This window comes from Oreochromis aureus, linkage group 16 (genome assembly GCF_013358895.1).
Source record: "Oreochromis aureus strain Israel breed Guangdong linkage group 16, ZZ_aureus, whole genome shotgun sequence".
NCBI lineage: Eukaryota > Metazoa > Chordata > Actinopteri > Cichliformes > Cichlidae > Oreochromis > Oreochromis aureus.
Genome location: NC_052957.1, coordinates 486686 through 512256, shown reverse-complemented (window position 1 = coordinate 512256; position 25571 = coordinate 486686). Strand labels below are relative to the sequence as shown.

General features: G+C 43.9%; 1 protein-coding gene across 1 annotated transcript in view; it reads right to left on the bottom strand.

Moving 5' to 3' along the window:
- The window catches only part of ttn.1 (titin, tandem duplicate 1), a 170841-nt gene that overhangs the window by 123388 nt on the left and 21882 nt on the right, over positions 1 to 25571 (bottom strand). Inside the window, 41 exon segments of the mRNA XM_039600316.1 lie at positions 145 to 435; positions 1726 to 2004; positions 2172 to 2453; positions 2534 to 2812; positions 2919 to 3206; positions 3311 to 3589; positions 3678 to 3959; positions 4047 to 4325; positions 4668 to 4949; positions 5202 to 5480; positions 5571 to 5858; positions 5985 to 6263; positions 6355 to 6633; positions 6721 to 6996; positions 7123 to 7404; positions 7490 to 7768; positions 8238 to 8516; positions 8642 to 8920; positions 9039 to 9317; positions 10330 to 10611; positions 10719 to 10997; positions 11107 to 11394; positions 11487 to 11765; positions 11846 to 12127; positions 12213 to 12491; positions 12569 to 12850; positions 13063 to 13629; positions 13847 to 14125; positions 15011 to 18676; positions 19070 to 19120; positions 19443 to 19946; positions 20240 to 20678; positions 21202 to 21232; positions 21967 to 22159; positions 22296 to 22415; positions 22519 to 22803; positions 23030 to 23261; positions 23529 to 23697; positions 23797 to 23938; positions 24578 to 24838; positions 25298 to 25558. Coding sequence (XP_039456250.1) covers positions 145 to 435; positions 1726 to 2004; positions 2172 to 2453; positions 2534 to 2812; positions 2919 to 3206; positions 3311 to 3589; positions 3678 to 3959; positions 4047 to 4325; positions 4668 to 4949; positions 5202 to 5480; positions 5571 to 5858; positions 5985 to 6263; positions 6355 to 6633; positions 6721 to 6996; positions 7123 to 7404; positions 7490 to 7768; positions 8238 to 8516; positions 8642 to 8920; positions 9039 to 9317; positions 10330 to 10611; positions 10719 to 10997; positions 11107 to 11394; positions 11487 to 11765; positions 11846 to 12127; positions 12213 to 12491; positions 12569 to 12850; positions 13063 to 13629; positions 13847 to 14125; positions 15011 to 18676; positions 19070 to 19120; positions 19443 to 19946; positions 20240 to 20678; positions 21202 to 21232; positions 21967 to 22159; positions 22296 to 22415; positions 22519 to 22803; positions 23030 to 23261; positions 23529 to 23697; positions 23797 to 23938; positions 24578 to 24838; positions 25298 to 25558 — 14511 coding nt within the window.

The following is a 25571-nucleotide window of genomic DNA, read 5'->3' as shown; positions in this document are numbered from 1 at the left end:
AATATTACCCAAACATTACTTTAATACAATGAAAGGTGTCATAATCAGGTTTTAATCTTTAGTGTCATAAGAACATCCTGTAGAGTCACATCAGCTTTAGCTGCATGGATGAAAAGGATCAAATCCTAAATGACAGAGTCCTACCTGTTACTGTGAGAGAAACCTTACAAGAAGCTTTGCCAGCTTCATTGGAGGCCTCACAGGTGTAAACACCACCGTCAGAGCCCGTGGAGTCTCTGACACACAGCACGGCCATGTTGTTTTTGAAGCTGATATCATATTTGTCCGAGGCGTGGATCTCACTGTCGTCCTTGTACCAGGAGATGGTCAGAGGTTGAGAGCCGGACACTCGGCCCTCGATCTTTACAGTCTTACCCACTGAATCCACCATGGACTCAGAAGGCTTCTTGGTGAAGTTTGGAGGAACTTTGCGCTCTGTTAGTGGGGAAGAAAATAAGAAAGAAAATCATGCCATGCAGTGGCATTGGAAGTTTGAGATTCCAACTTAAGAGTTCAGGCCACTGGGCCTCTACCACAGCTTCAGGAAAAAGAGTCTGGCACAGCACACGAGACAACATATAAACAACACAAAAGCAAAGAAATACTAAACATCAGAGATTCTGACCAAAAATCTCCTGTCTATGAAAAAGACCATTATCTGACCATTACAGCATTCTCAGCATGAGAACGGTCTTGGTTTCAGGCATCTCTCAAAGCTTAGTAAATCCTTATTTCAAGACCTACAAAACGCAGAGCCAGCCAACTCTAAAGCACTGAAAACACATCCTAAAATGTCATCCTGGTTATTCCTGGCAAACACAAGATCACAGGAAGTCAAATTTATTTCCATAGCGCTTTTAAGACAACGGCTGGTCACCAAAGTGCTGTACATCTAAAAGAAAAGTCAAATGGCATAAAAAGATGACAAAAGACAACAGAATTTAAGAAAGTAAATATAAAACAAGAAAATCTGAATAAGAAATAGCACAAAAATAATCAGAACTTATTCTGATTTAAAAGAGAATAAAAGTGGGTTTTCAGGCGGGTTTTGAAAGTGTCTAATGTTCCACAGTTTAGGTGAAGCCACAGCAAAGGGCCAATCTCTGTGGTTCAATCTGAACCTCAGGAAATTTAGTCGCATTTGGTCCGCAGACCACAGGAAACAACTGCATTCAACAGTTAGCATCAGTAATTAGAACGATATCTGGGAATGAGATAAAGTCAAAGGAAATGTGGTGGTTAGTGGACCACCATTTCTGACATGACTGGTATCTATGAATTATTCACTTACTCATGTTACATAAACATGGGAATTGTCCTCTGATTGTTTCAAGTATATCTTCAATCTCAACATTATGCCAGGCAAGCTGGTTCTGAGAAACAATGGTTGGGTAAGCTTCACGCTTCCCCTGTTAGGCTACCATCTAATAATAATAGGTGATGGAGGTTATGAAATATTGGAGATGAACTAAGATCAGTTTTTAGTCCTCGATGACTGAATACTGTGGATGACTAAAAACAGCGGGTCACTGTCCCAGGTGCTCTTTTGCAGTACTTGTCTGAAAGGTGGGAAACCTCTAAATATGAAACTGGACTAAAGCCCGTTGTTGACTTTTAAGATTCCTTGTAACTCAACAAAGCAGCTCGAAAAATGTCTTTAAAATATTCACAGTCACACCAGGCTTCATTAATGTAGAAAAATGAAGTAGTGAACATGAGCATCACCTTTCACAGTCACGCTACAGCTGGTGGAGGCTGAACCAACCCGGTTCTCGGCCTTGCAGATATATTCACCGCGATCAGACTTGGTAGATTTGAACAGTTTCAAAGTGGCAACGCCATCTGCAAAGTCCACTGAGCAACTGTTGGACTTGCGCAGCTTTCCATCATCTTTAAACCAGGCTACAGAGATCACAGGAGTTCCTGCAATCCTGCACTCTAAGGTCACCGCATCACCCATAGTTACCTCCAGTGGTTCCAGCTTGTCAACAAAGTATGGTGGTTCTAAAGTGAGAGATCAGGGTGGTTTAGTTTAACTACAGATGCGTAGACATATAAATGAAAAAAATGTAAATAAATAAATAAATGGCCAAATTAATGAATGTATGGTCATAAGTCACCATAAGAAATACAGAGTGATCCACATTTACATGCACAACCAATAATTTTACCTAGGATTGTAACTTGCGCTTCACATTTGTCACTTCCGGCTCCATTGTCTACTTCACAATAGTATCTACCAGCTGCCTCCATCCTTTCAGAGTTAAGAACCTCCAGGATGCAAGAGGTGTCAGTGGTGATCACATTGTACAGATAAGAGGCTTGGATGAGTTTACCATCCTTTTTCCAGGTTACATTTACAGTTGGGGTTCCAGCATATGTGACCTCGAGCCTCAGAGGCTTGCTCTTTTCAATGGAAATGTCCCTCAGCCTCTTCACAAAGTGGACTGGCTCTGAGAGGGGTAAGTCCATCGTCAGTTAAATAAAAATCAGTGCATGAATTGTAAGACGGGCATATATAATGCTAACAAACCTTTCACAAACAGAAAAACTGAGCAGCTGTCCTTTCCTGCATCATTAGTGATCTGGCAGGTGTACTCTCCTGCATGAGACTTTTCAACTTTATGAAGCACCAGTGTGGCGACGTCATCCTTCAGAGAGATCTCGCAGCCTCTCCCGTGCTGCATTTCCTTGGCTCCCCTGAACCATTTGACCTTTATGGGAATGCTGCCTTTCACTTTAGCCAAGAAAGACACACTTTGGCCAGGCAACGTTTCTAGAGCCTCCGGCGTTTCAGAAAAAGATGGAGGTTCTGGTTTGAAATAAATATTTAAATAAAAAAAGATTTGTTGTAACCAAACCTCTGATCCTGGCTGAGGAAACCATGTTTAAAATATTCTGTTCTCTTGATTACTGACCTGTCACATTCATTGAAGCACTTGTCTCACTGGCTCCTGCAGCGTTCACAGCTTTACATGTGTATTTGCCAGAATCTGATGTCTTAATCATTGGAATTCTCAGTGTGCACACATTATCCACACTGCTAATGTCATAGTTTGGCCCACTGTTTATCTCTTGGCCATTATGGAACCAGGAAGTTGTTAAAGGAGCAGAACCGGTAATCTTACACTCTATCTCACCAGGCTTACCCACAACAAGGTGGGTATCTCTCAGCTTCTTTATGACACTCGGTGGAATCAACTTATCTATTGTAAAGAAACAATAACATGGAGAGCTGATTGCTCATTAAAAAGAGTGACATTAAAAAGACAAAGCTCACAAATGGACAGCAAACACAAAAAACACAAACCTGAGACTGTGAGCTTAATCTTGCAAGAGGATGTTCCAACGTGGTTTGTAACCTGTAGTTTGTATTCTCCGCCATCTGCTCTGTCAGCAGACAAAATCTTCAGGGTGGCAAGCTGCTTTTTGAAGCTCAGATGATACTTTGCATTAGCAGAGAGTTCTTTGTTGTCCTTGAACCATGTAGTTTTCAGTTCTGGTGAGCCAGATACTGTTACATCAAGAGATACAGTTTCTCCTGACTTCACATTCAGCAGCTCGGGGCTTTCCACAATAGCAGCAGGTTCTAAAGATTATGTAAGAACGTATTAGGCTAAAGAAATCCTGGTAATTAATTGCAATGGTAATGCAATTAATTTTGGAGTTCTACAAACCTAGAACCGTCACTTGGGAGACCGACTCTACCGCTCCACAGTCGTTCCTTAGCTGGCAGGTGTATTTACCAGCTGTGGTTGAGTCAGCCTTGGGCACTACAAGACCAACCACATTGTTTTCAAAGGTGATCCTCCTGTTGTCATCCTCTCTGAGAATATGTTCTTTGTCCTGAACCCAAGACACAGTCAGTGGCTCTGAGCCGTTCACTGTAGCTGTCAGCGTCAGCTGCTGACCGAGTCTCACTGACTGATCGACCAGTTTCTCCACAAACACTGGTGGTTCTGAACAGTGATGGAAAGATCACAGATGAGGAGAGGTGATCACACGTGGCCAAGCTTTGAACAAATGACCACTAATATTACACTAACCTTTCAGAGTAATGGTAGTTTGGCACGATTTACTTCCTACATTGTTTGACACCCTGCACTCATAAAGCCCGGCGTCATCTTGCTCCAGCTTCATAATATGAAGTGTAGCAAAGCTGCCCACATTGACCATCTTACATTTTCTATCCTCCTTTAGTGGCCTGTTGTCTTTGTACCAGTTAACCTGGAAAGGTGGGGTGCCAGACATCTCACAATGCAGACTAGCATCTTTGCCTTTTATGCCCTCCACAGGGCTTGGAGTTTTAACAAAGGATGGGGACTCTAGAAAATACAATGAGATATATTAACAGATGAAGCATTCATGAAGACTTGACACAAAGCAAGCAGTTCAGCCGGACAGTTTCAACCAATAGAAATACTGTGGAGGGTTAAACAGAAAAAGAAAAGCTCATCATGAGAGTCCTAATATTCATGATAGGAGAGTAGGTTAAATCGTGTTCCCCAACATACTGGAAGACAAATTTGATTTTGAAGAAAAAAGACATGATTCCAGAAAGAAACAGCGAATTCAAGCTTCCAACACAGGGGATTTTCCTTTTCCTCACGCAACATATGTTTAGAGGAGGCAAAATCCATAAGCCAAGTCTCTATTCAAAAGCTGACCTTGAACTGTGAGAACGCTGCTGCAGCTTGCACTGCCAGCATCATTATGAGCCTCACAAGTGTAAACTCCGTTATCGTCAAACGTTGCATTGGAGATCTGGAGGTATGCATTTGAGTCAACACACACTGTGTTATAGTTCCCTCCATCAGTTATCTGTTGGTCATTTTTGTACCAACATATTCTCAGGGACTGTACACTGGTGACCTTGCATTCAAAGCAGTGTCCCTCGTACTGTTTCACAAATGTAGTGGGAGGCAGTTTCAGGACAAACTGAGGTGGTTCTGCAAAATAAGAAAAATATCAAGTTACTATCCTTAGCATAAAGTAGCACTTGAGCAGTAATGGGAGGGATGGAGGATGCAGACACATGACTGGCTGCTGTGACAGGGGACTCTGAAAATAACACAGATATTTCTGGAAGGCAATAAAGCGAAGAAAAGACAAATGAAGATAGGGAAGAGCTGTGAAAATGGAGAAAAAAGATGGAGTTAAATGCACGGTGATGATGGTGGACAAAAAAAGAATAGTCCAACCTTTCACCAGTAACTGTGCTGCACTTTTCGCCGTGCCTGCTTCATTGCTAACTTGGCAAGAATAAATCCCAGACTGCAGAGTACCCACTGAGCAGAGCTCTACAGAGGAGGAATATTTCTCCAGACTAACTCTGCACGATGGCCCAGTGATGAGTTCGGTGTCATCCTTGAACCATTTCACCATAAACGGAGAAGTCCCTTCAAAGACACTTTTGAAGAATACGTCAGACTTGGGAATAACAGCCTGAGACTCAAGCTCATCTATGAATCTTGGCGGCACTAAAACCAACAGAGAAGAATGATGATGATGATGATGATATGTGACTAAGAGCCCATGAGCTGATAAATCCATAAACTTTGAATGCTAACCTTTAGCTGTGAGGACTCCACTGCACACACAGCTGCCTGCTTTGTTGGTAACTTTGCAGGAGTACTCTCCTGTGTCAACACTCCCAGTAAGTTTTAACTCCAGCAAGACTCTATTTTCAATGTGTACAAGTTTGTACTTGGAGCTCTCTGTAATCTTTTGTTTCCCTTTGCTCCATTCAACTGACAGAGGAAGCGAACCGGCTACTCTGCACTCCATGGTCACCACTGAACCCATAATTCCTTGAATGTTTGTTAATTTCTTAATGAATGTGGGAAGAATCAACTCTTCTGTTTAAAATGATAGCAGAAGATAATTAATGTCAGAGAAAAACTTCAAATATTTGTGTCTTATATTTGTACTATGGTAAATACACATATAAAGCTGTAAAACAAGAGTTGAAGTAGTCTACAAACCCAAAACAACCAGCTTCACTTTACATCTGCAAGTCCCAACTGCATTTTGGGCTTCAAACATGTACTCTCCACCATCTTCCAACTGAGAGGACATTATGTTAAGTGTACTGAGGTTGCCCCCATAGCAGAGATTATGCTTTCTGCTCGACTGGAGCTCTTTGCCATCTTTGATCCATTTTACACTTATATGAGGAGTTCCAGCTACCCTGCATTCAAAGCTAACTGGATCTCCACAAGTCACTTTAACAACCTCCGGTTTCTCTTGAATCGTTGGTGGTTCTAAGATGCCAAAAAAAGAAGAAGTGAATGTACTTCTTGGTGTAGTTGGAAATCAGCCTAATATTAGATAAACTGCTTGAAGTAGATGTACCTTGCACAGTCAATGTTGCTGAACACACATCTTGCCCAGCCTCATTTACAACATGGCAGGTATATTTCCCTCTGTGAATAGCCTCACAAGCAAGAATCCTGAGAGTGGCCTCTTTGTTCTGGAAAATTTGCTTGATCTTCAGATCATCTTGGATCCAGTTTTCATCTTTTTTCCATAGCACAGAGAGTGGCAGGGACCCTTCCACAGAGCAACAAAACACTGCAGCATCTCCCACAACAGTGGAGACATTCTTTATCTTCTTAATAAACATTGGAGGGACTAACAGGGAGAAGACACTGTTGTAATACCAGAGCATATATAACACATTGAAAATCAGTGTGAGGTGGAGTCATCGATAAAACCAACCTTTAAGAGACAACACCACCGAACCAGAGCAACTCCCAACCTCATTGGCTACCACACATTGGTAGGTGCCCACATCATCCACGTCACAGTCCTGGATTTTTAAGCCCACATTTTCACCATCAACAATAATGTACTTTTGGCTGGATAAAACTGGCTTTTTATCTTTAGACCACGTGACACTGAATGGAGCACTTCCTGCAACTTTGCTAGCAAACGCTGCTGTGGAACCTTTAACGACTTCCAGAGATGATAGCTCTTCAACAAATGACGGAGGCTCTGAAAATAACAAAGCAAAGTGCTCTAAAGAAACCTTTGCATCAATTAGAGATTATAACATACAGAATTTAGCATTTAACTTGATCTTAATTTTAACAGAACATAAACAGAGAAAAGAAAACCAACCTTTCACTACAAGCTCAAAAATGCAACTCTCTCTGCCTGCTTCGTTGGAGGCCTCACAGAAGTATTTCCCACTGTCTTGTTGACTAACTACACAAACCTCTAAAATGGCAACAGAGGTAAAAAATGATATCTTGTATTTGAGGCTTTGGTGAATCTGAACTCCATCTTTGAACCATTTCATGGAGATCTCTGGGGTACCAGCAACCTTACACTCAAACACCTTCCTGCCTCCGACACTCACTAATGACACCGCTTCAGGTTTTTCAGTGAAAAACGGGGGCTCTGAAATAAAAATATGAAGAAGTGACTTAAAGACGGTGATCACTTTCAAAGTGGAAAAAAAAAGGGATGAAGCTCCAATATTAACCTTTTACAAAGAGTGTTGCCCTGCATGAAGTGGAGCCCACAGCATTCTGAATTTCGCAGACATATTCTCCAGAGTCAGAGGCTTTGGCAAAGAAAAGCTCTAGGGAGCTCGAGGTGTTGTCTTTGATTACAGAGCACTCAGCACTCGGAAGGATTTCTTTTTTGTTTTTAAACCATTTGATGGCGAGTGGAGGTGTGCCAGAGACACGAAGAGTAAACCTAACCTTTGATCCAGGCAAAACATTCTTGGAGTCCGGTTTTTCAAGAATGCGTGGTGGTTCTGTTGATGGAAAAACCCCAAAATGCTATCATACAACACAAGTCTGTAAAAAAACTATGAAAAAATACTGATGATGCATGAGATCAAACCTTTAACAGACAAAATCCCGGAGCACTGGGCAGATCCTGCCTCGTTTTCAGCCACACAAGTGTAGCTCCCACTGTCTCTACTGTCGAGACAGCCGATTTCCAGGAAAGCAACATTTTCAAAAAACGTGCATTTATATTTTTCACAAGTCTGGATCTCTGTTTCATCTTTGTACCACTGTATCGTCATCGGCAGAGAACCGGATACGAGGCTCTCCAGATGAGCAAACGATCCTTTTATACCTTCCGTCTCCTTCAGTTTCCTTGTGAAGGACGGTTTAATAATCTGATCTATTACATACAAGTTGGAAAAAAAAAAACATTGTCAGGGTGACTGTAGAAAGAACTGCAAACAGATTCAACAAAGCTTTGGGCAAACCGACCTAAGACTGTAACTGATGCGTCACACGAACTGTGCCCAGCAACATTTGAAACTTCGAAAGTGTAGTCGCCGCTATCGCTCTTCTCTGTTTTTATAATCTTGAGCACAGAGCTCGTGTCTGTGCTCTGTATTCTGTATCTCTGTCCTGACGTCAGCTCCTTTCCCGCCTTAAGCCATCTGACCTTCAGCGGTTTAGTGCCTGAAAACCTGCATTCAAATCTGACTGGGTCGCCATGGGTTACACTGATGGACTTTGGGTGCTCTGAAATACTTGCTGGCTCTGCGATAACAAAATGTTTCAGAGGTAACTTAGTTTTGATCACTGCGCTGCATGCGACAGATTGAGCGCCAAGCTTGACACAAAGGCAAAAGCGGACGATTAAGACCCATGAAGATCGTACAAACCTGTCACTATGAGCACTGCGGCACATCTCTGAGTCCCGACTTTATTCTGCACCTGACAGACATATTTCCCGCCATGTGACAACTGAGCATTTTTCAAATTCAACATGGCACTTTTGGTTTCATAGGACATCTTAAAATGCTCGTCTTCCGTAAGTTCACGATCATCCTTGATCCAGGACAAAGTCATGGGAAGTGACCCAGACAACATACACTTCATAGAGATTTCAGAGCCCACAATACAGGACATATCCTTTAGTCTTTGAACAAATGATGGTGGTTCTAGTGAGAAAACACATATGTTGTCATCATCCACAGGCAGTCTAAATGAAATCGAAATCCTAAGACTTTGCAAAGAAAATGGACAGCATGCAGCGAGGCAAACTCTCCCACCACTAACCTTTTAGAGCAATCTGGCAAGAGCAAGATGTCTCCCCAACATCGTTTGAAACAGTGCACTTGTATGTTCCTTCATCTCCGGTCTCACAGTGTGAGATCTGAAGAGTGATTGTATCATTTTCCACACTGATTTTATGTCTTTTGTCATTTCTGATCAGCTTATCGTTGAGGAAGCAGCTTATTTCAAATGGAGGGGAACCTGAAACGATTGCTTCCAAGATAATCTCAGACTCCGTAACAAGCTCAGCGGATTCAAAAGGCCTCACAAACAATGGAGGCTCTAAAAAACAGCAGATAGCATAAAATTACATTTACAGGCATGAAGAAATAATTCTAGTCTGATGTGGAAAGTCTGGTCCACAGAGTTCATTTAGCTGTTCGGTGCCTTTAAATTCTAGTTTTATAAGGTTTTCTGAGTGACAGCGAACCTGTACCGGACAATGATTTTTAAACAACTAGTTATCCTTGGGTTACAGGTAATGTGTCATGGGTTTATTCCTTTAGACCAGGGGTCCCCAATCCCAGTCCACGTGGGCCGGTGTCCCTGCAGGTTTTAGATCTCACCCTGGGTCAACACACCTGAATCATATGATTAGTTCATTACCAGGCCTCTGGAGAACTTCAAGACATGTTGAGAAGGTAATTTATCCATTTAAATCAGCTGTGATGGATCAAGGACACATCTAAAACCTGCAGGGACACCGGCCCTCGTGGACTGGGATTGGGGACCCCTGCTTTAGACCATCGGCTGAGGCAAAGGGCCGACACACGCTCATAAAACATGGACATTTCAGAGCATTTAAATACACCTGCATGGCTCTTTATTTTTAATTCATAGGGTTACCACGGCATATTCAAAACACAAGTTCACACTGTCGGTTAATGCAGTCTGTCAATTAAACATCTGTACGTGCTTGGGAGGTACACCTGAAAAGGCCAGCTGTTAATAACATGGCTGACAACCATTTACACCAACAGTCAGGCCAGAAACCCCAGGAATCCCCTCCTAGCTTCTTACAAATAGTACTATACTGGGAATCTCTGCTTTGATGGAGACTAACTAAACCCTGCACTGACTTCCATATAATGCATGCAGCACTGAACATGTGAGAAAACCATGTGGACCAGACTTTAGATGGAAACAAATCTAAAGTTTGAGGACAGCAACAAGAGTAAAATCAATTAGCAGGTTTCACAAACTAAACCTAGTTGAAGATGAAGACCTGTGTCTTGAACCAGGTTTAATCTTGGTGTTATAAACTGAGTCTTTGACCGGTGAAGAGTGAACCAACCTTTCACTGTTACTGAGCTGCTGCACTGCTCTCTGCCGGCCTCGCTGGATGCCACACAGACGTAATCTGCACTATCCTCTATAGAGCAGCTCTCAACCTCCAGAGTGGCTAACGAGCCATCGAAGGACATGTTGTGTCTGTGGTCTGAAACCATTTCTGAGCCATTTTTAAACCATGTAACAGTAATAACAGGAGTGCCCTGCACTTTGCAGGACAACTTCAGAGGTTGTCCTGTTTTCAGCAGCTTTGAAGGTTCAAGCTTCATCATAAATGTTGGGGCTTCTGTAAATAAAGAGTAATAATTGTAGGTGAGATAAAGAAGTTAATTAAAGGAAAACAGCTTTTTAACACTTTTTAAAGAAAGAACGAAAGCAGCAGCTTTTCTGCACCTTTTATGAAGAGCGCTGCAGTACAGTCAACCTTCCCAGCGTCGTTGGATACTTGGCATGTATATTTGGCAGAGTCACTGGGTTTCACAGAATGAAGTTCCAGGGAGCTGGAAGAGGAGTCTTTCTTTATGAAATACTTTCCCCCAGTGAAAATCTCTTTCTCCTCTCTGAACCATTTAACGATAAGTGGAGCAGATCCCGTAAAGTCAGATCTTAAGACAACATTTGATCCCGGGGATGCATCAAGAGATTCAGGTTTCGAGGTAAAGGCTGGGGGTTCTGGAGTCATTTGGGAAGAAATACAGCAAATAAGTTCACATCCTGTCATTAAGCCTGTGTTGATCTATAATGGCTACTGCTTAACTTGAGGTAATGCAGGTTCTCTGACCTTTGATGGAAAGAGTACCACTGGTTTCTTTTTCTCCAGCATCATTAGAAGCTTTGCATGTATAAACTCCACCATCGCTTTGATCCAGGCCAGTTATTGTCACAGAGGCTGTACTCTCACTGAAATCAAGCTTATATTTTGCATCGCTGTGGATTTCTTTATTGTCTTTGTACCAAGACACAGCCATCGGCTGAGATCCAGCAAGCCTGCAATCCAATGTGATATTACTGCCAATGCTCCCATTCACTTTCTTTAGAGTTTTGGTGAAGGATGGGGGAACTGCACGATCTGTGTAGGGAAGTATACCAAACATATTACAAGCTCCACTTGTGCTAATCGGACAAATTGGTATTAATGATGTTTTATTGACTAAAACTGACCTATAACCGTAACCGAGCACGTGCACTCCTCTTTTCCAACTTTATTGGACACTTCCATCTTGTACTCTGAAGTGTCACCTTTATCTGCTGTGAGAATCTTTAAAATGGCAGTGTTCTCCTTCACTGCTATTTTATATTTACGACCACTGATCATCTCCTTGCCATCTTTGAACCATTTCACTTTGAGTTCAGGGCTTCCAGAAACGGTGCACTCCAGCGTGGCAGAGTCGCCTGCAGTCACGCTAATGGAGGCTGCTTTCTCTAAAATCCGAGCAGGTTCTAAAACACATTGAATTTTACACTTAACAAACAGTTAGATCTGAACTCTGAAAACATTTGTAATGGGAATGTTTTCTAACCTTGAATAGTTAAGATAGCTTCACATCTTTGCTGTCCTGCCTCATTTTCAGCAAGACAGGTATACTTTCCACCATGATTTAGCTCAACAGATGAGAATGAAATACTAGTGATGTTGTTCACAAAGGACATTTTGATATTGGGATCATCATCTCTGAGGAGCTCAGAGTCTTTCATCCATTTAATGGTGATGGGAGCCGAACCTTTCAGGGTTCCCTGTAATTTCACTGTATTTCCCAAAACTGCTGTAGCGCTCTCAATCCTCTTTGAGAACACAGGTGGCTCTGAAATAACATGATTGGTATAATAATATCAACACCTGCCAGACTGTGGAATGGTTTAATGAAAGTCCTTTTCTACACCACTAACCTTTTTGTTTAAGCACTGACTTTGAGGTTACTGACCCAACCTCATTGGATACAACACATTCGTATTCACCAGTATCAGCGCTCTCAAAGGACTGGATCTCCAGAGAGGCCAGTGATCCCTGTGACACTATTCTGTACTTCTTATCTGAGGACAGGCGTTTCTTATTCTTTTTCCAAGACACTTCAAGCGGTGCAGAGCCTGCAATCTCACACTCCAGTACAGCTACCGATCCTCTGACTGCCTCAGTGGACAGTAACTCCTTTCTGAACGACGGAGGTTCTAAAGGGGAACATACAGTTTGGTTATATGTGTTTTTGCACAGACTTGGGCCTTTTGTTGCCAAAAACTCTACACACCTTTCACTGTTACTTTAATGCTGCAGCTTTCACACCCGCACTCATTGAGAACCTCACAGGTATAGTTTCCACTGTCAGTCAACATGACATTGTGTATCTCGAGAGTGGCGACACCGTCCTTCAGACCAACAGCATGTCTGCCACTAGTGGACAGCTCACTGTTATTCAAGAACCAGGTAGTGTGGAGTTCGGGAGATCCTTTGACGGTGCACTGCAGCCGAGCGGTGCTGCCCTGCTTCCAAATCGTTGTGGCTTCCAGCCGCTTTACAAAGACCGGTGGCTCTGCAGAGGTGTGTGGTTAAGAAAGAGCTATTGTGAAGTCAAAGAAGGTATTTAAAAACAGCAACCACCCAATGAAAGAGGAGAGATTTAAGCTGCTGTCTATCATCTAAAATGGACACCAGAGAATTGAACTGTGTTAATTTCCAGGACTGCAGATTTGCAAAAGTTACAAATGCTGTATTTTCCCTGAAACTTAACTAGATAGCTCTTACCTTGTACCTTCACCGTGGTGGAGCAAGATGCACTGCCGGCTTCGTTTGCCACTGTACACACATAGTTTCCACAATCTTTCAGTGTGGTCTTTAGAATATCAAGAGTAACTGTCTTATCCTCAAACAACAGTTTACAGTCGGGAGACTGGTGGACTTTTCTGCCATCTCTGGTCCAGGTGACAGTTACTCCAGTGTCCTCATCCACCTGACACTCAAGGTGCAGAGGAGCTCCGACCACAGCGGCGACTGAACCCAGGGGCCTTACAAAGTTGGGTTTATCGATAACACACAGCTCTGTGTGGCACTCAGCTGTCCCAACATTATTAGATACCTTGCACACATAAAGCCCGCTGTCAGCTGCCTTAACACCGGTTATCTCAAGAGTGTGCTTATTCTTTTCACAAGAGCTCCGGTAGTGTGCGGGCACTTTGGGTAAGGCCTGGTTGTCTTTGAGCCAGACAACATTCAGAGGAGCAGTTCCTGCTATTACACACTGTATTACAGCCCTCTTTCCAACATACACAGTCTGAGCGTCAGGCTTACTTATAAAGACAGGAGGAAATTGTTCTACAGGGATTAAAAAGAAGAGAAACAAATCAGTGTTAATACGTTTTACCTTAACCAAAATCAAACCAACAGAGCAAAAAGGCTTAAAAGCAATTACACAAACAAAATGCCAGCAGAAAGATGAAAACACGCGATCCATCCCCTCGGACGGGGAATAAAAACAACACGAGTTCCAAACTCAACCAGCCAAGAAGAAGGAAAAATGCACTGCTCTTACCTGTGACACTGAGGGAGGCGGAGCATTCATCACTGCCGTGCTGATTGGACGCCTTGCACGTGTATTCACCACTGTCATCCTTGGTTGTCCTCAGAAGCTCAAGGGAGGAAGAGCTGAAGCGACTAATAATCCTGTACTTTTCACCCTCTTTGATGGGGTGTCCATCTTTGAACCACTTGAAGCTCACGTTTGGAGCGTCCTCAGTTTCACATTCAAACTTGGCAGAGCTGCCAATGTTCATCTCCACTGGGACAATTTTGTGCCTGAACACAGGCTTCACTGTGTTTGTAAGAGAGAGAAAAAAGGCAACAAGAACATGTGAATACACAGCAGGTGCTGAAATGAAAAAGAAACAAAAATTAGTGTTTGTACTGGAGACGATGATGTAGTGAACCTGGGACGGAAAGTGACACACACAAAGTTATGGTGGGATGAAAGTGGAGGAGAAAAAATGCACTGGGTTTAGGCTGAAGTGATGTGATGAACAGGAAGTCTGTGATGAGAAAAGGAGATAAGGCATGCAAACATGAATGAATGATTAAAGGCATGTGGTCAAAGGAGACTCCTCGGCTGTGAAGGTTGAAGAGTAGATGGAGTGGGATGTGATCATGTCACTGCTGTCTGGTGAAAGCCTCAAAGTCCAAATTCTTTTCTTTTGGAAAAAACTGTAAGCCAGGTGTCTCAAAGGTAAATGAGCTGTGGGCTGGCACCGTCCTCTCATTGGACGGCCACTTTAGTGTTCAAGTAGAACAAGACAAAGCAAACAAGCAAACTCCCACAAATACTTCCGAAAATGTTTGGTTTGGTTTTCAAAATTTCAAATATTTTATAACGAGACATTTTTTTCCTCACTCTTAACTAACTGTGTTTATTTGGTAGCTCAATGAGGCTTCACTGGTCCTCTGTGTCTGCCCACAAACGTGGCAGCACTTCTGCTATGATTGTGTTCATATTTAACAAATTAAAATTGCAGACATAAGTGCGCACATTGGTCAATTTTACAGGCCGTGAGTTTGGGACCCCTGCTGTAAGCCGTTTTCAGTTTTGACTTTGCGCTCATTTCCTAAACTTTGAGTTTTGGTTGAGGTTTGCAGACAGCAGACGTCCACCACAGCGTGAAGTTAGTGGATGATGATGATATCAAAGAATTTCCCATCATCAAACCTCGTGGGACCACAGTCAGCCTCGAAGATGTCGTAGTCTTGCCGACTTCATTCTCAGCCTCACAGACATACTCTCCTTGATGGCGTTCTCTGACAACTTTGTCAATAACTAGTGTGTATGTGTCACGGTCTTTAAAACACTTGAACTCATTGCCAGATTTCACCAGCTTCCCATTGAAAAACCAGCTAACTTTGGTGACGTATTTAACAGTGGCAGTAAATACAGCCTTGCCATTTTCCTCAGCACAGACATCCTCAAGAACATCTACGATGACGGGATAATCAGTGATGCTGTCCGAGGACTCACTGATCATGATTGCCTCTGAAAGATATTCCTCTCTGGTTTCTCTGTGGACAAAAATGTCCACATGCTGTTCAGCCTGGCATACTGTGACGTCCTTCTCTGATCTAACCGTCCTTCTGTTCTTGGACTCGTGGACCTCAGTTTGGCCCTGAAGTGTCGCACTTTGAAAGGAAGCCCTGGCTTCTGTCATCAGGGCTGCAGACTGAGATACAGCAGGAAGTAAACTGCCTGCGCTCTCTGCCACCACCACAGAGTCCACCACAGAAGACAACACCTCCTTGGAGGACACTGAGCTGACCTGCACTCTTTGAGGCTTATCAATCTGCGTGGTGCCCGGCTGCTCTGATGTAAGACTTGGCTGTTCTTGGGAAACCATAGCATGCAAAGCTACCTGGAGTTCATGCCTAAGGTCAGCTGTCTGAGGGTAATCACCTTCAAAAGTCAGCGTGATCTCTAGGGGGGAGCCTGGAGATGTGATAAGATAGGTACATGCAGCCTGCCTGGGCTCTCTCTGAACCTTGACCTCATGGACCTCCGCTGCCTCTAGTCTTCCAACAACATCAGCCAGTAAAACTGGTGGATCAATGGCCACAGCTGAGTGAAGAGCATCTCTGAGCTGATGTCGTACATTCAAACTGGATGGTTTTGGGGCATAAATGACGAAACTCAGTTCCTTAGGTAGAGTCAGCACATCCTGAGCCTCTGGGACAAAAAGAAACCCTTTAGGCTGTGTCTTAACACTGACTGCGGAGCCCTCGAATTTATGTATCTCGCTCGACCGCTCTCCTACAATGACTTGTTTTTCTTCTAGAAACACTGACTGTCGGACTGACTGACCTTCCTGGATCTGGACTGCAAAGTCCTCCTCAGCCGCCTCTAAGATAGTGCAGCTTTCGGTGGCCATTGCCTTTTCTTCTATGAAAACTGGCTTTTTTGGTATCTTGGCCTCGATTTTAATCTCAGGCATAAATTTTTCATCAGTTTCAAAGTTAGTAATGTGACCTTCTTCCAGAGTTTGATTGTTTGTGATGATCAAAGACTGCATGATATTCCAGTAATCCTCTTTCTGGACTAATGCTCGCTGTTGCGTGACGCTCGTAACAAAAGGAGTCTCTTTTGGGAGTTGCAAGGGCTGGGAGGACACAGCAAGGCTGCTTAGAGGCCTGGACTCAGTACGAGGCTGTGGTCGAGTGCTAATCACAGACATGTCAAGATCTTTGTGGTAATCCGCAGTGACCTCCATTCTCTCTTCGGAGGTAGCTGCATGCCATCTAGCCTTTTCCAGTTTCTGTGCTGCCACCTGCTGGTCAGGTTTGGTGACAGCGAGTATGCCTTCTTTTGGTAAAACTGTTAGAGAATGGACCGACTGAAGGCGTTTTGGTTGCACCAACTCTTGCTTTGGCTGGACAGAGGTGGCGTTCATCTTTGTTTCGAATTCTGAAGCTGCCTCACAAACTACAGTCCTCTGTTCTTCTTGAGTCAGTGAATGCAGCAAAGTCGGACTCGTCCTTGCTTCTGCCTGTTCTGTTGGAGGTTTTTCGCTGCTCAACCTTCCCTCACACAGTAAAACATCCTGATCACTGATAACCTGCAGATTCAGAAGCTGTTCTCCCTCCTGCTGTGGCTGCACACTTACAGAAAATGCCCCATGTGGCACTTGTCCTGTTTGTTCAGCACAGAGCTCATATTTCTCTTCGGTATTTACGGCTGAATTATAAACCATGTCTTTGCATGGGGTAATGCTCTCCTGCTCTGGTCTTTGTATTTCAAGCTTTTGCTCTTTGGATAAAGCCACTCTGGTTTCACTCACTGGTGCTACCACTGGTTTAGGTTGCTCTTTGTCAGCTGAACCTTTAATGTCTGCATTTAAAGCTGGAAGATGCTCAGTGTGTCCTTCTGTAAGTTGAAGCTGTCCTGCATACTGAGCAGAGTATAAAATCTTTACCCCCTCTGTGACTCTGAAACTCCTCTCCTCCTCTTGTCTGTGAATGTTTTCTGAGATTTCATCAGCGATAGGTACAGCAAGCTCGACCTGGTGACTACTAACAAGTTGCCTCGGCTCGCTGGAGGTCTTTACGTGTTCTGGATTCTGATCTATCAGTGCCTCAGCTCTCACTGTGCTGAGGGGAAGGACCTCCTCAGACGTAGCTGACACGAGCTTGGGCGGTTGCTCTTTGGCTGACTCCAGCTCAACTACCTCAGGGCTGAGAATCCGTTCAGAGTGCTGCTCTGTGATCTTTTGTCTCTCCTGGACTGAGGATAAGAAAGCGGCCACGTGATGCTGTTTAATAGGGACAGCTGAGACCTGAGGTGGATGGCTGGGGGCTAATGAAACCCTCTCCTCTATTTCATGGGACTGGAGCACCACTGCCTGGTGGGTAAGCTGCTCACGATGAAGGGTGGCAGAAGAGACACTGAGCTCTCTGAGTGTTTCCACCTCTTCACTGGGAATAATCTGTCGGTCTTTAGTACTAATGGTATAGATCATGTGTTCAGACCGGGATCTTTCCTGGTGTAATCTCAGTTCTGTGGTTTGTTCTGCCATCGATATCTTCAAACCTTTCGTTTTCTGTACTAACGTGTCCTCTTCCTGAGCTTTCTCCCTGAACACTAGCAGCTCTGCAGTACAAGAGGCTTCCCCGTACTGGTTTGAGGCCTTACAGGTGTAAATGCCGCTGTGCTCCCATTTGACACTCTTAATGTTAATAAAACCGGATCCATCCGGGTTGTTCACAATGATACAGAACCCACTAGGCTGGATGTGGGAAGTGCCTTTAAGCCACTGGACCTCAGGGAGAGGATCTCCAGTCACAGTGTACCTGAAGAAACCCTGAGTCCCCTCCTGCAGCTGAAGAGATTCTATAGTTTTAGTGAATTCTGGGGGCTTACCAGTCACTGCAAATGTTCTCTCATCGGCTCTTTCCTCCTTTTCTGGCTCCTTCACCTGAACGTGCAGGTAAGAAGTGCAGGTGGACTGGCCAAATCTGTTGCTGACCGTGCAGGAGTACTCTCCTTCACATTCCCTGTGAACTGTGTTGATCAGCAAGCTATACTCATCGTGTTCGTGAATAAATGTATACACAGATGAACTGGTTATAGTGTGCCCGTTGTGAAACCACTGAACGGTGGGCTTAGGGAAGCCGGACACTCTGACGGTAAACGTAGCCGTTTCTCCGACAGTCACAGCTGCTGGAGAAAGTTCACTGAGGAAAACTGGTTTTTCCTTTTTCTTTTCCAGAGTGCTGGAGAAGCGTTTAGACTCTGGTTTGAGTTCAAGTGTTTTGGTTTTGTCTGCTAACTTTATGCCAGTGAAGTATGACTCCTGGGTTTCCTCTTCCACTTTGACGGCTGAGCTAGAGAAGACTGAGTGGAATAATCACAGGTTAAATCAGCTGAGCCACACACTCCAACCACAGTACAGTCAGCTGAAAACAGAAAAACTGCAGTTCAATTAAACTTCAGTACAGGGCAGGAACACTGTTTTACATGTTTTACTAAAAACTTCTTACAGTTTATAACGCTGCATCCACGATTCAAAGTCTGTCACTGACTTTTTCCTCAATCAAAACAAATTCTACATGATCAGAGTCAGATAATAAAAGTCCCGAGTCCACTCTGAACTTGATTCAGTATTCAAAGTAAACTCGGTAAAAGTGCCCTTGAAATTCTTACCAAGCCAACCTATAGACAAAGAACTAAAACAACTTCTCAACTAAGACGAAGGATGGAGACATCACGGATGAAAACCATATTTACCTTTTATTTCCTCCTGGACCTGAATCACAGGTTCCTTCTCCTCTGTAGTTACTGTAAAGACACAGATGTTCACAAATTAAAAACATTTCTAAAACTGCCCGGGAGACTGTTAGAACCAGTGGCGGCTCGTGCATCCATCCGTTTTTTGTTTCGCTTGTGCATGCTTCCTTCTGGTTTTTTAGTGTGCAGCACCGCTGGCTTCTTTTCAAACACTAAGTGGTGTGAGCACACAGTGGTTATGACCTCGTTGAAGAAGTGGTGTCGCCCTGTGAAGAAGTGTGCCTCTGCTGACTGTGTGGGTGAAGAGCAGTGTGAATGAGTGGTGTAAAGAAGCCTGAGCGAGCAGAAGGACCAAAAGCATGCAGATGCCAACCTTTCGTCACTGTGCTGCGCTCAGCATCCCCGGCTGAGCTGATATTTTTGCAAACGTAAGAGCCCCCTTTTCCAGGTCCCACATTGTTAACATTTATACAGCTCGAGGGGTCTTCATTTTTCACAGAGTAACACACAGATTCCTCAGCATTCAGCTGGTTGTAAAGCCAAATGACAAACGCAGTGGGAAGCCCCTTCACAACGCAATTCAGGGAGCCACTGCCTTTGTTTCTGATCAGCAGCTCAGGGGGGAGTTTGATCAGGAAGTCGGGGCAGCTGGAAAGGCGATGACCTTGGTATTCATTAGGCACAACGTCAGGGAAATACAACAGGCTGATGAGGTTGTAAGGTCTCTGGGAAGATGGAGGTGATGGTCCCGGCTTCTCCACCACCTCCTGCTTGTCTTGGTCAGAGGGATCTCTAGGGGTCCCCCTGTGTGCCTGTGACACTTTGCGCACAGAATCGGTAGGGATGGGGGTTTCTGCTTTGAGATTTGCTTCTTTAGCTGGGTAAGAATAGAGTTAGGAAAAGTAATTAGGGGTCACAGAGTACATGGCCATGACTCTAAATGCTAAAGGGTTATTAGGATGAATGATGAGGTTAGCATAGCGAAGCTGACAGGAGGGGAGGATAAACTGAACTAGGGTTTGTTATTTTATTACACTACAAGAGGTTACAGGATAACATATTAAATATTAACTCATGGGGGTGGGGGAGCACTAAGCGGGAGGAGCAGCTGGAAAGGTGGGATGGACCAGATGGAGAGACAGGCTGATAAAAAAAAGAAAGATTAACCACCTTCAACAGTGAGCTGAGCAGAGGAGCTGTTCTGGCCATGTTCGTTGGTAGCGGTGCAGCGGTACATGCCCTGGTCCGCCACACCGACAGCCTGGATGACCAGGGACAAAAAGCCACCGCTCTGAGAGCTTCTCACCCGCTCGGTGTCCACCAGGCTCTCGCCGTTATGTTCCCATACCACCCCGGAGAAGGGCTGGCCGTCGAACGAGCAGCTGAACTCGGCCATTTCACCACTTTTCACTCGGACATCGCTCATTTCCATCAGCAGCTTCGGGCTGGCTGAGAGTTTGAAGTCAAAGCTGCTCTCAGAGCTCCTCTCCATCGAGCTTATCTCAATCGTGCTCCAAGACACAGAGGAGCTCTCAGTGATCGTCTCAGTAAACTCAACACTGTGGGCTGTTTGTCCCACTGACAGAGAGCTGAAACTCTCACTCTGAGCCTCCAGTCTCTGAATTAGCTTAGCCTCAGCCCCAGTGCTTGACACGCTAGCTAAGGCTTTTTTATCTGGGCAATAAGAAAGAGTAGAAGAATTAGGTCAACACATCATCACTCTACGGATTTCTCCAGGTTACTGTCACAGCCTGTTGTCAACAGTGCAGTGGGAGTGGCGCGTTGAGGATCAATAATGATCAGTGAGGGAGTGGACAGTGGTGGGTTTCCGCTGTCAATCATGCAAGCTTGACTGGAACAGAACGACAACAAACATAAAAACACAGCCAGCGATCACGTCCGTGCTTGAGTGTGAGGAACACTCTCCAGCTGTGCCTGAACCATGCGGCATTCCTCTGGAATGAAAACTCCAGTCTCGCAATAAAGACCATTAATGCTGTTTGTGTTGGAAAGAAGACGTCATGCATTGCAAAGAGACCTTTAAGATGATGCTTCCAGTGAGGATAAGAGCAGATTCAGTGTGGAGCAGCTGCATGCTCACAGAAACGAATCAGTTTCTGACATCATCGCACTGAAAGTATAAAATCTGAGTTGATGGAGTGGCTGGAAAATCGTTCCAATCCAAGGGCTGGTTGCACAAAGATCCAGGAGACGTCATGTGAGACAGTGACCGTAACATGAGCAGGGCTCATGGTTTGGTTTTCCCCACGATGGTATAAGAGCTGTCGTGGCGTCAGTGCTAGCTGCAGACAGCTGCAGTAGATTCAATTTGTCCTGAGTCGACATTTTAAATGTTTTTACATATTGAACAGTTTTATTTGTGAATGCTAAGCTAGGCTCTATCCTCCACGAGGGTATTAAAAGAAAAGGAAAATCTTTGTGCAGCCAGCAGCGTTGATCTCCAGTTCAGCTGACATGCTTGCCACTTCCCCCGGCTGAACCATGCATCTTTCTATTGGCTCAGTTAAGGTTGCTTTGTTTGCCAATAGATGCTTCCTTTTATATTTTGCCAGTAAGTAAACTTCTTGTGTAACACGCTCTCATGGCTCCGGAGGGATGGAGGGAGACTTAAAGCACACCTGGCTAATCAGAACGTGCTTACATGCTGCCATCATTATATCATGTCATTGAGTGCTGTTAAACTTTGACTATCAGTTCTCGATAAGTTGGACATTATACATATCAGACCTTGTCTTACAGGAAATCCACGTGATATTCTAAAATTAAAATCAGTCCTGTGAGGAACATGCACCAACTTAGGGCCTTCTTGGCAGCTGATGAACGTGCAGTAAGAGCCTGTCACTTTTATCTAATAAGTATGCGAACGTCTGCTGAACTCACCATCAATATTCAGAGTGGCAGCACATGTGACCATTCCTGCTGAATTTGTAGCAACACACGAGTACTCTCCTTCAAGGCTGGGGAGAACTCGGGAAATCTCCAGCTGGCAGGTATCATCATAATGAGACATCCTGAAGATGTCTGACTGTTTGATCTCTCTATCATTGTAGAACCAAGAAATCTGCAAATCTGGAGAGAAAGTGTTCTTAAAGTCAGGAAAAACCGTTTACGGCACACCATACTGATGACAGCTGCGAGAGGATTTATGGTCAATGAGTATTTAAAATGCCATATGCCTGTAAAGGAGGGGAGTAACAGTCAATACCTTCCCCAGAGATGCTGCACTGGAACTGGGCAGGATGTCCTTCTGAGATCAGCAAGTCCCTCGTGGGAGTGATGAGGACTGGAGGGGAAACCTGAGCCACGGCTTCAACCACCTCCGGAACTGCAGGAAAGACAAACACACCGTAAGTCATCACTCAATTTGGTGGCTAATAATTCATAATTCCAATAAAAGCCTAAAGAGCAGAAAAACACTCCATATGTACCTTCCACAGTGAGAGATGCAGAGCTCGTCACCTCTCCATAGTTGTTTTTGGCCTCACAGCTATAGATGCCTGCATCTTCAGGGAAGACTTCAAGCAGCAGCAGCGTATGCTCATCTTCATCATGGAGGAACTTGCACTTGTAGCTCGTGGACAGAACCTCAGAATCTTTGTACCAGAACACCTGAGGCTGAGGAAGGCCGCTCACCTGTGCTGAGAAGCGAACTGACCTGCCTGAGATCGCGGTCTGGGGCTGCATCTCCCGGACGATCTGAGGTGGCTCTGGCACTGAAGGAAAGTAGAAGAAAGAAAGGTTAATACTCTGTTTGGTCCTCTGGTCAAAGAATACTTTGATGATAATAGAAGAAAGTAAAGATTAGATGGAAAACAGATACATTTAAACAGTACAAGTATCATTTTTAAGCCTTTCACTTTCATGTTCAGAAACTGGCCAGTGGTTTTTCATGCAAAGAAGGAAAGCAGTGCTGGACTGATGCAGGACTGGAGCTCTTACATCTGACGTGGAGGTTCACAGAGGTCCTGTTTTTGCCGGCTAAGAAGGTGTACTCTCCAGCATCGCTCCTGAAGGTCTCAGAGATGGTGAGACGGTGGAGCTTCCTGATGGTGGCATAATTGAACCTCTCCTCCACAGTGAACTGGAGCTCCACTCCATTTCTCAGCCAGCGACCTTCTACATCATCCTCGTTCACCTCAAATTCAAAAGTGGCTCTCTGCTTCTCAACAACCTGAAAAACACCACATGATTAGCTCAACACCAGAAACTTCCTTCTAGTATTTCTAAAAAATAATCATTGTCATAATTATTAAGAAATCGCTTCCGGTTTTGCAGGACAAAATATCTGAAAAAGAACATATTAAATGATCGGCAGTGTGTGCTCTCAAAGATCATAAAGTCTGAAAAATATTTCTGTCATCGTCACACATAAACTGACTGACAGTATTAAAATCCCACGATTTGGTGCATTTTTATGGAGTCTACCATCTAATCTTACCATGATGTCCCTGGTGGCTGGCTCTGAGATTCTGACATCTCTTCCCTCGACTGCCAGGTGGCCCTTGGACATGCTTGAACCGGCCACAGCGGTGTATTCACCGGCGTCCGACAGACGCACAGAGGGCAGAACCAGACGGTGCACAAACTGGTCCGATGTCATTTTGTACCTGTAGCAAACAACAAAGGTGTAGAAGGTTTAAGAGTTGATCACAATGTTGGTAAAACTCAGAGTAAGTGTTCCCACAACTGACTATCAAGGACTCTACCTGTCAGATAGCTCCAGCTCCTGACCATCTTTCATCCACATCACCTGGATGTTTGGTTCAGAAACTTCACATTCAAATGTTGCCCTCTTCTTCTCTGTGATCTTCAGGTCCCGCAGGTGTTTGGTGAATTCAACCACACGGGCTAAAACAGGGACAGAGATACAGTTACTTTACCTACATCTATCAGTATGTCTGACCTTATGGAAACAAATCACTCATCAGACCAGAGGCTCTAGTCATCCTCTGCAAGGTTTTCTTACTCAGTGAGGAGGTTCTACTAAGAACAAGATTCAAGGAGTCCTTGGGGAGGTTTGGACGTTCACATAAAAGAGGTTTTAAATGTCTATTAGTAATATTAATGGCCGCAAGAAAAGGTCTGAAGGGTACCTTTCAGAGGTTCTAGTAGTGACAGAAAGGATCGTGTATGTGTTCCTGTGGCATTAACGAGGTTTAACTTATTTGGGGAGATTCCAGAAGTCCTTTGAAAGTTTCAAAGTGTCCTGTGAGTGAGTCTACATGTCAAATGTGTTAGATTCTACTGGTTATTTCAGAGTTACTCGTGATAGTCCATTAGAGAGGCTTTAAGAGTCTTTCAGTAAGTTCTAAATGTCTTTCAGGGGTAACAGAGATGATTGTATAGACAAACAACAGACACACACATTTAAAAACCAGCTAAAACACAGTGAGGTGTTGAAATAATTTTATTTGAAGTTGATGGAGTCCAAAAACATCTAATGTGAAAAGTCAATTGAAAAGTTAAATTAGAATCAAAGCATTTTACCCTCAACGTGAAGTTTAGCTGAAGTGACTGCAGAGCCAGCCATGAAGGTGTACTCGGCACTGTCTCCAAAGTGAACATTCCTGATGCTCAGAGAGTGAGTGAGCTGTTTGCAGCGAGCCTGGCAGCGATCCGTAGAGCGGATCTCCACGCCGTTCTTCAGCCACTTGTACGTTATTCCCTCGTAGTTCACATTCACCTCAAATGTGACCGTGTCCTTCTCCTGAGCGTTCAGGTCTTCAAGCATCGTCGTGATCAGAATAGCTGGAAACAGCAAAGCGACAACAAGTTTGTAATCTTCACTGTACTTAAACATCTCTTTAAAGTTGTGTTTTTTAGTCTGTAACTTCATCCTTAGTGCAAACATCTGATCGGTCTGATCGGTTATTTAGTTGTTAGAGTTTTCAAATTTGGCCTTAAACTACAAAGTAATTAAAAGTGACTTCTACTGGCCTGTGCTGTTGTCTAATTTGTCAAAAGTTTGTAATAAATATTCAATTAGAAAATCTCAATGTACTAATTATTTCTTTTGTTTAGTAACAAAAATGTTTAGATTTCCAACTCAGAGGAGAAATTAAAGAATCGAATTAAAGTTACTTAAGGACATTTCATGGTTTGACACATTCTAGTGATTTGGCAACATGTCAAACGTCTCTGAAGAAATACTTGATGAACTGATACATTGTAAATCTGAAGGTTTAAGTTTCACTGATGGTAACTTACGGTTAACAGTTAGCGTTGCAGAGACGCGGTCGTTCCCACAGACAAAGGTGTATTCTGCAGAGTCTTCAGTGCTGGTGTTCATGATCTTCAGCTGGTGGAGTTTTCCTTGAACCACAATCCTGAACTTCTCACTCATCTCAATCTCCACACCATCCCTCAGCCAGGTGGACGGGACATTGAAGTGAGAAACTTCACATTCAAATGTGGCCACCTGAGTCTCTGCGACCTCCACGCTTTTCATGGGCCTTGTGACACGTAGTGCTAAGAGTAAAAT